Source organism: Cavia porcellus, unplaced genomic scaffold (assembly GCF_034190915.1).
Source record: "Cavia porcellus strain 051 isolate PalLab524CR breed Dunkin Hartley unplaced genomic scaffold, mCavPor4.1 scaffold_5, whole genome shotgun sequence".
In the NCBI taxonomy this organism is placed as follows: Eukaryota; Metazoa; Chordata; class Mammalia; order Rodentia; family Caviidae; genus Cavia; species Cavia porcellus.
Window position 1 is genome coordinate 98,788,545 of NW_026947488.1, and position 14,470 is coordinate 98,803,014.

A 14,470-nucleotide genomic window follows, 5' to 3' on the forward strand; every position below is an offset into this window, starting at 1 on the left:
ATAGGGGTGGAACCAGGATGTGATGTAATGGCAGGAAGAAGGTATGTTTTTCTCTTTGCTGGTTCGAGTTTGCTGTTGGCAGCCGCCATGAGCTGCAGTCCAGCCATGCCCGCCTGTCTTGGAGCCAACTGAGTAGCCAACTGAAACCTCCAAAAACTGTAAGAAATAAACCTTTCCTTTCCCAACTTTGGGCTTCAGGTATTTTGTGTCAGCGATGAGTAAAAAGTAACTAAGACAGAAATTTGGTACCGAGGAGTGGGGTCGTTTGCTGTGACTATACCTGGCCATGTTTTTCAAGAGGCTTTGGAAATGGCTTGTGGGCAGAGTTTGGAAAGGTTTGGACATGTCACCTGGATGCATAGAGCTGGAGCAGCTTAGGCTGTTCTGTAGAAGAAATTCTGGCCAGAGCTCAGGAGACCCGAAAGCTGATAGAAAGCCTGATGGTAAAGACCAGGCTTGGGAGGTTTCTGCTGGGAAGGACTGCATTGGTCGTTGGACTCCACATGATGTGTGTTAGGGCTTAGCAGAAAGTTTGTCTGCATTTTGCTCCTGTCCAGAGACTTTGCCTGAGACTGAGACAAAGGGCAATGGACTGATTAATCTTGAAAAAGAAATTAAAAAGCAACCAAATGTTGAGGCTGTGGCATGGCTATTGTTGGGGGCATTTAGCCAGCTATATGTTTCAAATCAAGAGCAAAGAGCCCGGCAGGATAATTTACAATGCTGTGAGTTTGGCCAGAAGGAAAATTCCAGGGAGGGTGTGGATTGTAAAGACAGAGTTGAGATTTTGATTCCTGAAGAGAAACAGAGAGATAAGAAAGATGGCCCCGGGGCATCCTAGGAAGCAGGTCCCCACCCTGTGCAGCCTCACAGCAAAGATAAAAAATTTTGCTCAGAGGAAAAAGCTACAGAATGCCAAGCTCCAGAATGGCGACAGAGGCCACATGAGGTTCCAGAATGGCGGCAACACAGAGAAGCTTTTCATCACAATCAGGTAAACAGAGCCCTGCGATCCAGGCAACTGACCCCTACAGCCAAGAGAGAGAAAAGCCTGGCTACTGCTTCAGCTAGCAGCAAACCTTGGTGGCATCCACAAGGTGCTAATTTTAGGTGCAAGGAAAATGCACGAATTCTGAGGGTAAGAAGGCTTCCACCTCGAATGCAAAGGGCCTGTGAGGCCAAGCAGTGTGCCCCTGGGAGGGCAATTTGTGAAGATGTAAGGGTGAAGCCGAAGGTACAGTGGAGACCCCAGAAGTTTGGAAAAGCCAGGAATGTGGATGATCCAAGGGAAGCTGCAAAAAGCGAGCAGAGAAGATTTAAGAGAAAAGCTGCGGGAGTTGAAATCACCAGAAGTGCCCTAGAGGTGGAATCACCCAAGCCTTTTGGAACTTGCAACCAGATTGCTTCAGATGCTGAGCATGGAACTCTAGGACTTAATGTTTGCCCTGCTGGATGTTGGACTTGCTTTGTTTCCAATGCTTTATATCCCCCTGTTTGTAACTTTTGGAATGGTAATGTTTATCTTGTGCCTTTGCATTTCAGAAATGTTTAACCTTGTTTCTTTTGTACAGGAGCTTACAGTTAAGAGTTTGCCATAGATCTTGGAGGAGACTTGGGACTTGGACTTTTCAGCAATGTTGAAGCTGTTAGGACTTTGGCAACTCTTGGAGGTGGACTAAATGTCTTTTGTATAAAGGATGTACGTGAGTCCTGGGGGCCAGGGGTGGAATGTCATGGTTTATGTTTGTGTCCCCCAGGCCTCATGAGTTTGCATTGTTCATTTGTGATGGTTCATTGTATAGTGCTTGGATTGATGGTGTCAGTGCTCCACCCACATAGGGGTGGAACCAGGATGTGATGTAATGGCAGGAAGAAGGTGTGTCTTTCTCTTTCCTGGTTTGAGTTTGCTGTTGGCGGCCGCCATGAACTGCAGCCCAGCCATGCCTGCCTGTTTTGGAGCCAACTGAGTGTGGACTGAAACCTCCAAAAAGCTGTAAGAAATAAACCTTCCCTTTCCCAGCCTTGGGCTTCAGGTATTTGGTTTCAGTGATGAGTAAAAAGTAACTAAGACAAATAGCATCCAAAAAAATGAAATATCTAGGAATTAATCTAACAAAGGATACAAAAGACCTCCACATTAAAAACTATAGTACTCTGGAAAAGGAGATTGAAGAGGATATTAGAAAATGGAGAGATAGCCTGTGCCCTTGGGTAGGAAGAACCAATAGAGTGAAAATGGCCATACTTCCAAAACTGTTATACAGATTCAATGCAATTCCAATCAAAATTCCAATAGCATATCTTACAGAATTAGAGAAAACAATGGTAACATTCATCTAAAATCAGAAGAGACCTAGAATAGCAAAGGCAATCCTGGACAACAAAGATAAGGCAGGGGGCATCACAATCCCTGACCTGAATTTATACTATAAAGCTACTATGGTGCTCACTTTGGTGGCACATACTCTAAAACTGGAATGATACACAGAAGAGTAACATGGCCCCTGTGCAAGGATGACATGCAAATTCATAAAGCCTTCCATATTTTTAAGAGTAATAAGATCCAAAATGTATAACAGATATTGTAATAATGAAAGGGAAAGAAAGTGCTCAGAAGGAAAGAACAACTTGTAGGTGTACACAGATAACTGCATGTATGTTTAAGTGTGCAAGATACATAACGATATTTAGTTCACCAAACAGAATAGTTTGTGCTGTCATTGTTTGATTGTCTCTTCATTTTTATGCTTTGATTTTGTAACTTGAACAACCACCTCTAAGATAACAATAATATGTAATATATCAACTAGAGATGATTTCTTAATGTTATTTTTAAAAAATTTTTTTGGTCTTTTTCGTTTTTATCATTACCAGGGATCAAACTCACGACCGCACACTTGCAAGGCAGGCACTTATGCTGCTGAGCTAAATCCCCAGCCCTAATGTTATTTTTAAAATTCTGTATCATTTCTACCCTTTTTTCTGTTTTGCTTTTTAAATAAACAGAAATTAAGTCTGCTGGAAGACAGAGTAGGTAAAACTCTTTAAGACATTGGTGAAGGCAAAGACTTCATAAACAAAATCCAGATTGCACAAGAACTATCACAAAGAATCAACAAATGAGATCTCACCCTACTGAAAAGCTTTTGCACAGCAACAGAAACCACCAACATAGTGAAGAGGCAACCTACAACATGGGAGCAAATGTTTGCTAGCTGTTGCTCAGATAAATAATTACTACTGAAAACATATAAAGAACTCAAAAAATTAGTTCTCATAGATTTAAAGACCTAATCCAAAAATGGGCATCTGACAGGAATACAAACTTCTCAGATGAAGAAATATGAACGGTGAATAAACTACATGAAAAAATGTTCAACATCACTGGTCATTCGAGAGAAGCAAATTGAAACAATACTGAGATTCCACCTCACCCCAAACAGAATGGCTATTATCAAGAAATCAAGCAGTAACAAATGCTGGGGAGGCTGTGGGGAAAAAGAAACCCTGCTCCACTCTTAGTGGGAGTGCAGACTGGTACCACCACTGTGGAAATCAATGTGGAGAAGCCTCAAAAATCTAGGGACTTGAGGTCCCATTCAACCCAGGTATTTCCCTTCTGAGTATTAAAAATATCATAGCACAGTGATATCTGTGCACCCACGTTTATAGCAGCACAATTTGTTTTTTTCTTTTTTCTTTTTTTTTTTTTTTTGTCTTTTTCTTTTTTATCAGTACTGGGGATCAAACTCATGACCACACTTATGCCGCTAAGCTAAATCCCCAGTCCCATAGCAGCACAATTTGTAATAGCCAGATCATAGAAACAACCTAAATGCCCATGACTGAGGGATGGATAAAAAAGGTGTGGTTTTTAAATATAATGGAGTACTACTTAGCCATAAAAAAGATATACTGGAGACTTTTATAGGTAAATGGATGCAACTTGAGAACATACTCATTAGTGAAATAAGTAAGACACACGTTTGTAAACATAGTTTCATTAGTATGAGAAGCTGAAAGAAAAAACATGTACATGTATATGTATATGTAAATAAAAATAGTTAAGATAGCTATACTACCGATTTCTCTGAGTTCACTAAAGAGAAAGATTTGTGCTGGTGTTGTTTGGACAGTTGAATGCAGATGTTTTGTGTCCTGGGTGAATGATTTTGGGATGACAATATGCAAAGTGTGTACATTGTTACCCCGATTGACATGTTTTGAAATTTTGTTGTAGTTTTTCTTTCTTCTTCTTGTTTTTATTCTTGAAATAAAATAGATTTGGAAAAAAATTAAAGAACAAAAATACAAGCTGGACAGGAATCTCACAGTTATGATGGTGATTATGATGGCCAAGTTCCATGGGTGATGTGGTCCTGGATGGGTTCCAAAGTTCTTGTATGTGATAATCAAAGAACTGGGCTTCACACAATGCTGAGGAAACAGCTGTGGTGTCTAACCAGCCATTGGCACACTCAGCAGGCACAAGCCTGCAGCAAGGAAAAGACCCAAGCTCTGAAGGCCCTGGGTTTAAGGGGTACAGTGTTGCAGAGTCTAGGCCACCTTGCGTAGGGTCCTCCGGGGTGTGACTGACGTGACTGGTAGTGTGCTAGGGGTTCCCCGTGATTCTCTCCGTTACAGATGGGGGCGTGAGATGCAGTCCGTATGCATGAGCCTTGAGTGAGCTCCATGCCAGGAGTTCCTGGAGTTATGCTGGCAGGTCTGGAATACTTGTGGCCACATTTGCAGAATTTTCCAGGCCAAAGGTCTTTGTTTTTCTTATGTTTCCTTCTGGGAGATGGGCCTTAGGAGGAGGCAAGGGTGGCCCTGGGGTGCTAGGGGTGAGAGGAGTGCAGGGCAGTGGCCTGCCCGTGGCTGGACTCTTACTAGCCACCTGAGTCTGCTCACGGTAGCAAATAGCACCCTCCCCACACGATCATCATTCTCACAAGGGCCCTGATCCATCTCCAGATGCCAGCCCAGAAAAATGTGGGATAAAGACATATGGGTGTACAGGCGACAGTCCGGTTTTCATTTCTTTTGGAGATGAGGTGAGCCCCTAATCTTTCTGATTTTATCTCAGGATCCACAGTGTGTGTCCTGAATCTGCCATGGGATGGTGTGTCAGCTTTTACACTGAGAGTCATGAGGGACACATTAATGGCAGCCAGGACCTGTGCCCACTGTAGCAGGCAGGTGGGAGGTTGCTGGGAACTGGGAGGTCCATTAAAACACTGTCCTGCTGCTGCTGAACCCTGGGTGAGCAAGACACACAGCCAGTAAAGTCTACAGGAGTCTTCACATTTGATGAGTTTTGGGGGTTTATTTATTTATTTAAGTTTCGCTCTGTAGCTCAAGCTGAACTTGAACTCACTTTGTAGCCCAGGCTGGCCTCAAACTCTCAGGGATCCTCCTGCCTCTGCCTCCCGAATGCCCAGCAGCCAGATCTTTATAGAAAGCACTTTCCTGTCAATTCTTAAATTCTCAGAATCTGGAGAGTTGGGTTTGGAGACACACAGTGGTCAGACCTGCTCATCAGGAGACTGAGACAGGAAGATGGCAAGTTCAAGGCCAGCCCATCCAGCTTAGTAAGAACCTGTCTCAAGGTAAAATTCAAAGGTCTAGGGCAGACAGGCTGCAAACCCAGGCAATATCCATGGACTCTACACTGCCCTCCCTGAAAAGGTGCTGGCCCTGCACGCCCCAGCCCCCTTGCTCAGCACATCCAGCAGATGGACGGGAGGGAGGGCACCAACAGGGCAGCGTGTGCCTCCACGCTGGGGTAGACTTGGCACTGTCATAGCACTCAGTGTGCCTGTGCATCATCATTTCCTGGGATGTTGCCTTGGCCATGACTTTGCCCAGTGACTTGAATGGAGACACTGATCCAAGCAGTTCTGATGCCCCCGAGAGACCCTGGCTCCGGTGCCCTGCCATGGCCCTGCTGGCCCCTGTAGAGGTGGCCACTCACGCTGACCTTAGAGTGAGGTTTGCAGTACAGCCACAGCTGCCAGCCAGGCTAAGAAGGTGACCAGGAAGGACCCCTGCTGTTAGGAGCCACTGAGATGTAGGTGTAGGGCTCCTTTGTCCCAGAGCCTGGTAGCTAGGCAGACTGCCAGTCCCCACTAGAAATTCCACTGTTTGTCTTTGAGGCAACCCTGTAGGGTAGGGCTATGGAGGTTCCAGGAAGAACTCTCAGAGTTAGTAATGTGCGCAGGGATGTGAGGTTTACCACAGAGTCCTTGCTGCCTGCCAACCCAAGTGCCAGGTACCCTCGATCTGCAGAGTGACCAAAGTGGGATTGCATGCAGCTGCCACTGCGGGAGTGTGGGAGGGGATGGATCCCTTGGAACCAGGAGCAGTGAGTACCCAGCAGCAGTGCAGAGACACCGACGACACGGAGGACTCTCCACTCATCTTCAGACATCCAGCATTTTTCATGCTTTATACAAGGAGAACAATCACCAAAAAAAAAGGTTAGATGACAGGGGCTGGGGATGTAGCTCAGTGGCATAAGCGCCTGCCTGGCAAGTGTGAGGTCGTCAGTTGGATTCCCGGTACTAAAAAAAAAAATAAAGGTTAGATGAAGAATATTTTACCTGATTTGGCATTCAAAAGATTTTAATACCAAAAATGAATTTCACATAAAGAAGAAAACTATATTAGAAAATGGGGAGAAACAGTCTCGGATGTTTGAGGTACACACCTGGTCCGTGATAAGCAATTCTTCTCTCCCATGCAAGTGTCACCAAGTAGACAGCATCCTCCGGCACCAGCTCCTGAGTCTCAGCACAGCCTTGCAAACTGCAGGTACTCAGGTCTCCTGCACAGATAGAGGGGACCTGGGCCACTAACCCAGCCCCTGTCCTGACTTGTCTTCCTTTGTTCCTTCACAGACTGCCTGCCCCATGCTGGTCACCGAGTATCAGATGCCTTGTTTCCCTGGCAGTGGCTGTCCCACCCGATACATGGCCTGTGGCCTATCATGGACGTGAGGCAGGAAAACATAAGAAGGAGACAAGAAGACTGAGGCTTCTGGTGCCAGCCCTGCTCGCAACATAAACCTGTCCCCTGCAGCGAGCAGCACACAGCGTCTGGGTGCAGCTCTGGCGAACTCCAGCTCTGCCTGCAAAACCGTCTTCAGACCCACCGCTGCGGATGCACAGTGGCTCTGGCCTCTCGTAGCTCTGGGGGCGGAGAGCCCAGGTCAAGACCCTGGTAGCTGAGCCTTCCAGCGAAGGTTGCGTCCTGCGTGCTGGTCTTCCTGGGCCTGAACCAGTTACCTCCCACTGTTGCCTGGTTTCCACATCCAGGAGTCCCGGCTGCAGGTCTCACGCTGGGCACCAGGGGCAGCCAAGCACGGGTCTGCGCACATCTGCTTGGAGAAAGGTGGGGTGGCCGGGAATGGCACATAGACCAGCTCTGGGCAGCCCAGGCTAAAGCCTGCAGGGCCCGAGGGACACCTGACTCCAGGCCGAGCTGTGCCTGCCAAATCTCCCGCGTCTCCCCCGGGGGGCCTGAGTGACAGCGATGCTTCCCTTCCAGGAACTGCATCTACCATGCTCCCACAATCCTAACCCATTCGCCCACGCACGTCAGCTGGAAACACGGGGCTCGCCATGCTGGTCTGGAAACGGGCACTGAAGTCTCGTGACTTCAGAGGGCACCGGCAGGTACAGCACTGGGACAGTGCAGGGCGCACAGAATAGCACCAGCCTTCCCACCACGGTGGAAAACACTTGTCTTTCAAAAGCTGTAGGCCAGAGGCAGGTGACAGAAATCACAAACGTGCCCGTGGGCACGCACACTTTTTATTAACAATACCCTCAAGTCAAGTGCGGTGCTGCACACGTGTATTTCCAGCACTCTGGGAGGCTGAGGCAGAAAGACTGTAAGCTTGAGTTCACCTTGGGAAATGCTCAAAACTACCAAAATAAAGAGCACAAAAAAGGGTGGGGCAGTTAGCTCAGTGTGAAAGCCCTGGGTTTAAACTAAGAGCCACAAAAAAAAAAAAAAAACAAAAACAAAAACATGGGAGACATGACCACGACTAAGTGAATGTAATCTCTATTTTTATTATGAAAACATTAAATTTTGACACACTGCTTTATTTGGTTTTTAAAAATCTGTTACTTGACTTAAACCTATTCAGCAAAAATGCCAATAAATTATATAAATCATAGTCTAGGCCTCTTTCAAACTAAGAACATGTTTTCTGATAATCTAACAATACTAATCAGAGCTGGATGATCATGAACTCACAATCTGTTTTCCATGTTTAGCTGAAGAAGAAAACCAGCCACGCACACACCGCAACAAGCCCTCAGTCAGACCTCGCACTACGGTGCCCAGGAGACAAGGGACAGCTCCGAACCGCAGCGTCGCCCTGCTGGTGTGGATGTCACAGATGGAGGGAGATGGATGGCATGCACCATCCCCGCCCACCAGGCCAGCCGGCCTGAAGCCACCTCCTTCCTTCACAAGGAAACCTTCGCCCGGGGAACGCAGACACTGCATTGGGAATGGTAAATCACCAGTGCTGGCACTCAAGCGCCACAGGGCCTCAGAGCTAACCAGGGCACCTAGAAGGACACCACTGGCACCACATGTCTTGAAATGAAGTTGTTTGGCCTCTTGGGCTCTACGAATTACATTCTGGGATAGTTTAGATAAAATTAAATAAAACGTGCTCTGTATAAAGTTACTGTTAGGGCTTTTAACAAGGTGGCAATATTTTTAAAAATACATCAACAGTTTTATTAGTAAATGCGTTCCACTGGTTTATACATCTTTATTTTCTGTGGAGGCAAACTGAACACTGGCTGTAGTTTCCATCTCCAAAGTCACGGCACAAACGTCTGCCATCTCTAGAGACTTTCAAGCTAAATACTGAGACCCTGGTCTTTGCCACCATCCTCATTCTCATCATCCTCCTCGTCCTGGTCTCCAGACTCAAGTTCATCTTCTTCTTCAATCTAAAGGGAAACACAGATTGTTTTTAACATTAGAGAAATCTGCTCATTTCCATACCCACATAGATCATTACATATGTTCACATGTAGCATGCATGCTGATAAAGTCTGTGTTCTACTCTCTTTCCCCCAAAATTAGACCTAGCTGGGAAAAAATCAGCCTTGCAAACTGTAGAGAGACCAACACTACCAGCCCCTGCTAGCCTGTCCTCGCCTCCCCGGCCTGCACTGCTCCCTTCTCGCAGCTCCTCAGGAAGGCAGGGAGCAGACACAGCTGACTTGGGCTGGCAGTTTTTGTCAAACAGTGCGTAAGTCGCCTGATTTCTTTGACTTAATACTCAAAGCTTCCTGACATTTTTAAGGCAAATGACACGTATCAGCTCTTCTGACGAGTGATTATACTCTCTACACACAAATCTGAGCCAAATATGGCACAGACAATGGGTCCCTTGGGTGCTGAGAGCCCTGTTTATCACAGGTGCAATTAATTCACTTTTTAGGCCCGAGGTCCAAAAGCAGTTTACAAGTGCTGGAAACTGAACTGAATTTATCTAGAATCAGTTCCTCAAGACTCCAGATTCATAGACCCACTTAACTATGCTTGTAATACAGGCTCAACTTTTCCACACTACAGAAACAGTGTTAAGTGTTTCACAAAGAAACAGAATACATGTTACTTCTGGAAACATTTCGAGCTTACTGGGTGACCAAGGTCCTTCAGTTTTTTCTTCAGTGACAGTATTTTCTGGTCTTGGTCAGCCAACAGAACCAGGAGGTCATCCTGTTCCTTTTTGGAATCTGTGATTTCCAGCTCCAGCTTGTCCTTCTCATTTTGTAAAATGGCAATGGTGCTATTAGAGGAATCCAGCTGCTCCTTAAGGGCAGTTCTTTCCGCAGACAAAACTTTAATTTCGTTCTAGGAAAAACAGTCAGTATGCGAAGTTAGCACTCATTTTCCTGAAGTCTTAACCAAAGCTCTTCTTCCATGACCAACAGCTGTGCTTGTCATAGTGGGGCCTGCTAGCATGGACCCTGGGACACGAGACTCGCGCCCTCTTCGAGGGTGGCCATGTCAACAGCAGAGCTCAGCCAAAATTTAGTTTTAGCAGCTACTCCTCAAACAATAACAACAACAAACCCAAACAAACAAACAAAAGCCCAAGAGGGAAAGAAGGGCTGGGAATACAGACTACCAGAGGAATATAGATTCGGCCCATACACAGGGCACATGGTGGATCCCCACAGATGTCACAAATGCCAATTCTGATTAGCATCAGAATTGGAACTCAAAGCTCAAGTTTAAACAAACAAACAAAAAGTCCTCACATAATCACAGAATTAAATGGGAAAGGATAACAAATCTGAGGGCTGTAGGACAGCTCAGTGGTAGAGCGCCCAGCATGTCTGAGGCCCTGGGTTTGATCCACAGCAGTGTGGGGGGAAAAAGAAGATTTCAAGTAAAAATTCACAGTGTAAGGATGAAATAAATCTGCAGTTGAACTCGGTGGCAACACTCTGGGATCTGAGGCAGGAGGATTGCTAATTAGAGTCCAGCCTGGAAATCTGGAGAAAATGAGAAACAAAATCGTGGGGAGTGCAGACAGTGCAGGGCACTGGATTCACTCCACAGGGTAACTCTCAACAATCTCACTCTGACCCCAAAACAACCATGGGTCATCTTTTTCTATTTTTTCTTCATCTCTTTTTTTGTGTTTTGGAACCAGAAATTGAACTTCGGACCTTATACTTTCCAGCCAGACACTGTACCACTGAATTGGGATTCCTGGCCTACCTTTTATTTTTTATTAATGTCACCACATTTGTAATACTTTCTGAGGGAGGCTGGGGCAGGATGATGGCTCTTAGTACAAGGCCATCCCGAACTACGTAGAGACCCTCTAAAAACTAGAATTTTAAAAAATAAAAACTTTCTCTGTGCCATCTTTAAATATCAAAACAGGAATGGAAACACTGTGACAGCCCATTGTGTTCCTCATAAACCTACAATCTGGCAGATGAAATGAGCCGATTTCCTGCCTGCTGCTTACCTCCTGTCCCCCCCCCCCCCCCCCACCGAGGACAGTGTCACCTGGCGAGCACCCACCTGTAGCTCCCTCGTCTCCTGCAGCAAGACCGACAGCCTCCCTTCCACCTCGGCAACACCAGCCGCTGCCCCGGCCTCACTCTCTCCTGGGACCGGAACTGATTTCGTCTGAAAGCAAAAGGAGAAAAAATGTTTTTAAAGTCACCACAGTAGAGTGGTGATTTTATCTCCTCGATGTTTTGAAATTCTAGTCCAGTAACAGAAAAGAAAAGCCTATAAGTATTTATGCCCAACCAAGGTGCAGCTGCCGGATGGTGGCAGGCATGGCACTGGGGAAGGCTGGGCTGGGCTGGGCTGAGCAGAGCTGTCCTTGTCCCAGCAGGCGAGGCAGCAACCAGAGGGATACACAAGCATTCCCAATTGCCCTCAGCGGGCTCCTTGGCTTCAGTCTGCCACCTCAGCCAGCCAGAGAGACGGAGGCCCCTGACTGCAGCAGAGTGAGTGTCCCTAGATGCTTCGGAGGCAGGGTGGAGGGCAGCTCCGGGTTCCCTACCCTCTCCAGCATCACCAGCAAGGTGCTGAGGCAGCGTGGACCTGTGCGTGGGCAGGTGGCTTGGAGCGGACCTGTGCATGGGCAGGCGGCTTGGAAAGGGCAGTGGGGAGAAGCCAGAGTCTTGAGGAACCTGGGACAAAGCCTCATCACCTCGGAGGGAGAGAGTGCGGCAATGCCAAGGGGCTTCTGACGGGGATGTGGTGCAATCCTTGTAACCCCAGCACTGGGGAGGCCCAGACAGGAGGGTTCTGAGTTTGAGGCCAGCCTGGGCTACAGAAATCCTGTCTCAAAAAACAAAATGAGCTGCAGGATGCTTCTGTGGTTTTGGGCATCTATACACCCTCATGAGCAAATGTGAGTTCAAGGCACTTCTGAGGGAGCCTCAGACGGAAACAGCCATGTCACTGGGGCCCTGGACGGGGACAGACCTTGGTGTACAGTGGCCAGGACCTTCGCCCAATTCCTGTCTGCTGTTCTGTAGAAAGCAGGACTTCTGAGTGACAAACCTGGCTGTCTAGCTGAGTTCACAGCAAAGGACTGATGTTCAACCTGTTGTCTCATTGCTTATAATGAAATGTAAGAAGAAAGAGAAATTGACCAAGAAATGGTTCAGCAAAAGTGATCCAACAGAAGACTTGGAAAATTTCCCATTTCAATACCACAAACCGTGAGACACCATGTTGTGGAAGAAACAGCTGGGTCACCTGTGGTCCCACAACCATTGACTACCCCAGCAGATGTCCAAAGCAAATCAGGTGACCCAGGAAGGACGGTGGAGGACCTTCCTGTCTGACGCATGTGCTCTTATGTTACACAGTATTAGCAGCAAACAGTATGCGTCAACTGCCCTGGACCCTGTGATGGCTGCCCACACCCAGGGGTGCAGCTGCCCAGCGATCTACGGAGGGTGCACCGGCCCTGGGGCTGCCTGTGGGTCAAAGCAGCAGATGAACAGTAACCCACGTTCCATTCACTGTGTTACAGCCAGATGAATCAGAGAGAAATATTCTAGGCAGTCACACAGGGCTGGGCCCTCCAAGGAGCCAGGGCAGAAGGCCAGCTATCTTGCAAATGTAGGGGAGACAGACACCTCTGCTGCAGGCTACACCTTAAGACAAAAAATAAATCAAATGCACCCACACACTTTCTAAGGATGAGCATTAGGACCAGATACTCTACAGGAGTCACTGTCCCAACTCCTGGGGAAGAGTTGCTGCTTGCTACAGGACTCGCTTCCCCATTTGCTGGATTTAATCAATTTCACCTGAACAATTAATATTATTAGTTGACCACAGTTCTGTCCCACTTCACGTCCACCTTGCAAATTCTCATTTTCCCCCCTACCTTGGACCTGCCTAACCTTGGGATTTTGCAGGGTCCTTGGCAACCCAATTGGGACCCCTTCTGTTTCTCAGACAGAAGCTTTCTTTCTCTGAATAAATATATTCTGCTCTTAATTTCCACAGTTCCTGAGATCTATTCTTCAATTTCAGAGACCATGAACTCGTACTGGACACCCAGGAGGTTAGCAGCTTCGTTCCCCCAGCCCAGCTGCCTTCAGAAGAGGGCTAACTCAGCAAACACTTGTTTTCTCTAGCTGCTCCTGCTTCCCTAGCTACAGTGTGTGATCGCTGCAGATCAGGAGCTTCACTGAGCCTAACACTGCTGCTTCCTAAGGGTCAGAAAGATCAGAGCTGTAACACTAAATAAATATAACTTTTTCTTCTTTTCACTATATCCTCTTAAGTAACTTTAAACTTTTAAAAGCTAACTAAAGAATGATTCTTAAGCTTTGGATCTGAGGTTTTGGACAGTTAAGCACACTGATTTACCTCTGCCCCTTCCTGGAATCCTAAGGCAGGAGGGGAAGAAGACAGGTGGGAGGGCAGATGTGAGGGCATAGAATAAGCAAGCTGAGCTTGGACCTGGCTCACAACCAGTCCACACGGACCGCAGGCCAGGAACTGGTACCAAGGGTGGCCCCTGGGGAGGAAAACACGGGGTCAAAAGCGCAGGCCAGGCCGTCTGCTCCCTGCCCAAGCTTATTCACCCGGCCCTGGCACTCCTCTGCTGGCTGCAGACGTCACCTACAGGGTGGAGGGCAAAGCAGGACAGCAGGATGGCTGGAGACTCAGGGCCACTGAACAGGAGGGAGCAGTGGACTGCGGTGGGCACAGTCGCTGATGGAAAGGCTCTGTCCATGCTGACTGCCCATGCTTCTCTTCCGGACCCCAGGTACGAGAAAGAAAAGTGGTCACAGCAGTGGCTGGGTCCCGACCTGGGTTGCTCTTCCCCACTTCCGGTGGTGTCTAGAGATGGGTGCAGCTGATCAAAAGTCCATTCTTCTGTTCTCTCTAAAATTTCTATCTCATACATGTGGCTTTTCTTTGTTTTATTATTCAGTCATCAAAATAAGTTCTGTGGACAGTGATACTGGGGGCTGCAATGATTTGGGGTTTTCCTTATATAGTATCTTATATACAGTATATTAAAACCAGTGTGTACTACAATATAAACAATAACATGTATTTTTAACAGTCCAAAATTTGTAAAAGAAAATTGGAAAATGAAAAACCAAAAGGTAACTTTCTTCTATAAAAATACCATGTCACTGATTCATGGGGAAACACAAACAGTAAGGTGGACAAAGTTTACACATTAATAACTTACTCCCCACGGACTGTAACACAGGTCTACAGGAAGATGTAAATACAACCAGTGTATGGTGGTGCCTCGGTTCACCAACTTAATTCCCCAATTCTGTTCACAAACCAAACGGGACCAGAACAGAATCACAGCAAATGGTTAGGGTCAACACTGACTTCACGGGAAATCTGATTCTGTGCTCTTCCAATTTGGTCTGCAACTGGATGGTGAGAAGAGTCAGTCTGCACTGAG

At 46.9% G+C, this 14,470-nt stretch overlaps 1 protein-coding gene and 1 non-coding gene across 4 annotated transcripts in view; one reads left to right on the forward strand and one right to left on the reverse strand.

Annotated features, from left to right (window-relative positions):
* Positions 1-2,442: 2,442 nt before the first annotated feature.
* On the forward strand, positions 2,443-2,549 carry LOC111756721 (U6 spliceosomal RNA). The gene has a single exon (XR_002791135.1). It is a non-coding gene; the product is annotated as a U6 spliceosomal RNA (small nuclear RNA).
* A 5,509-nt stretch (positions 2,550-8,058) lies between these two features.
* The window catches only part of Uso1 (USO1 vesicle transport factor), an 81,895-nt gene continuing 75,483 nt past the window's right edge, over positions 8,059-14,470 (reverse strand). For all 3 annotated transcript variants that reach the window (XM_003469380.5, XM_013151910.3, XM_063249403.1), the window contains 3 exons: positions 11,080-11,187; positions 9,676-9,891; positions 8,059-8,978 (listed from right to left, as the gene is read on the reverse strand). In XM_003469380.5, the coding sequence (XP_003469428.2) occupies positions 8,886-8,978; positions 9,676-9,891; positions 11,080-11,187 (417 nt within the window). In that variant the 3' untranslated portion in view covers positions 8,059-8,885. The remainder of the gene's footprint in view (positions 8,979-9,675; positions 9,892-11,079; positions 11,188-14,470) is intronic.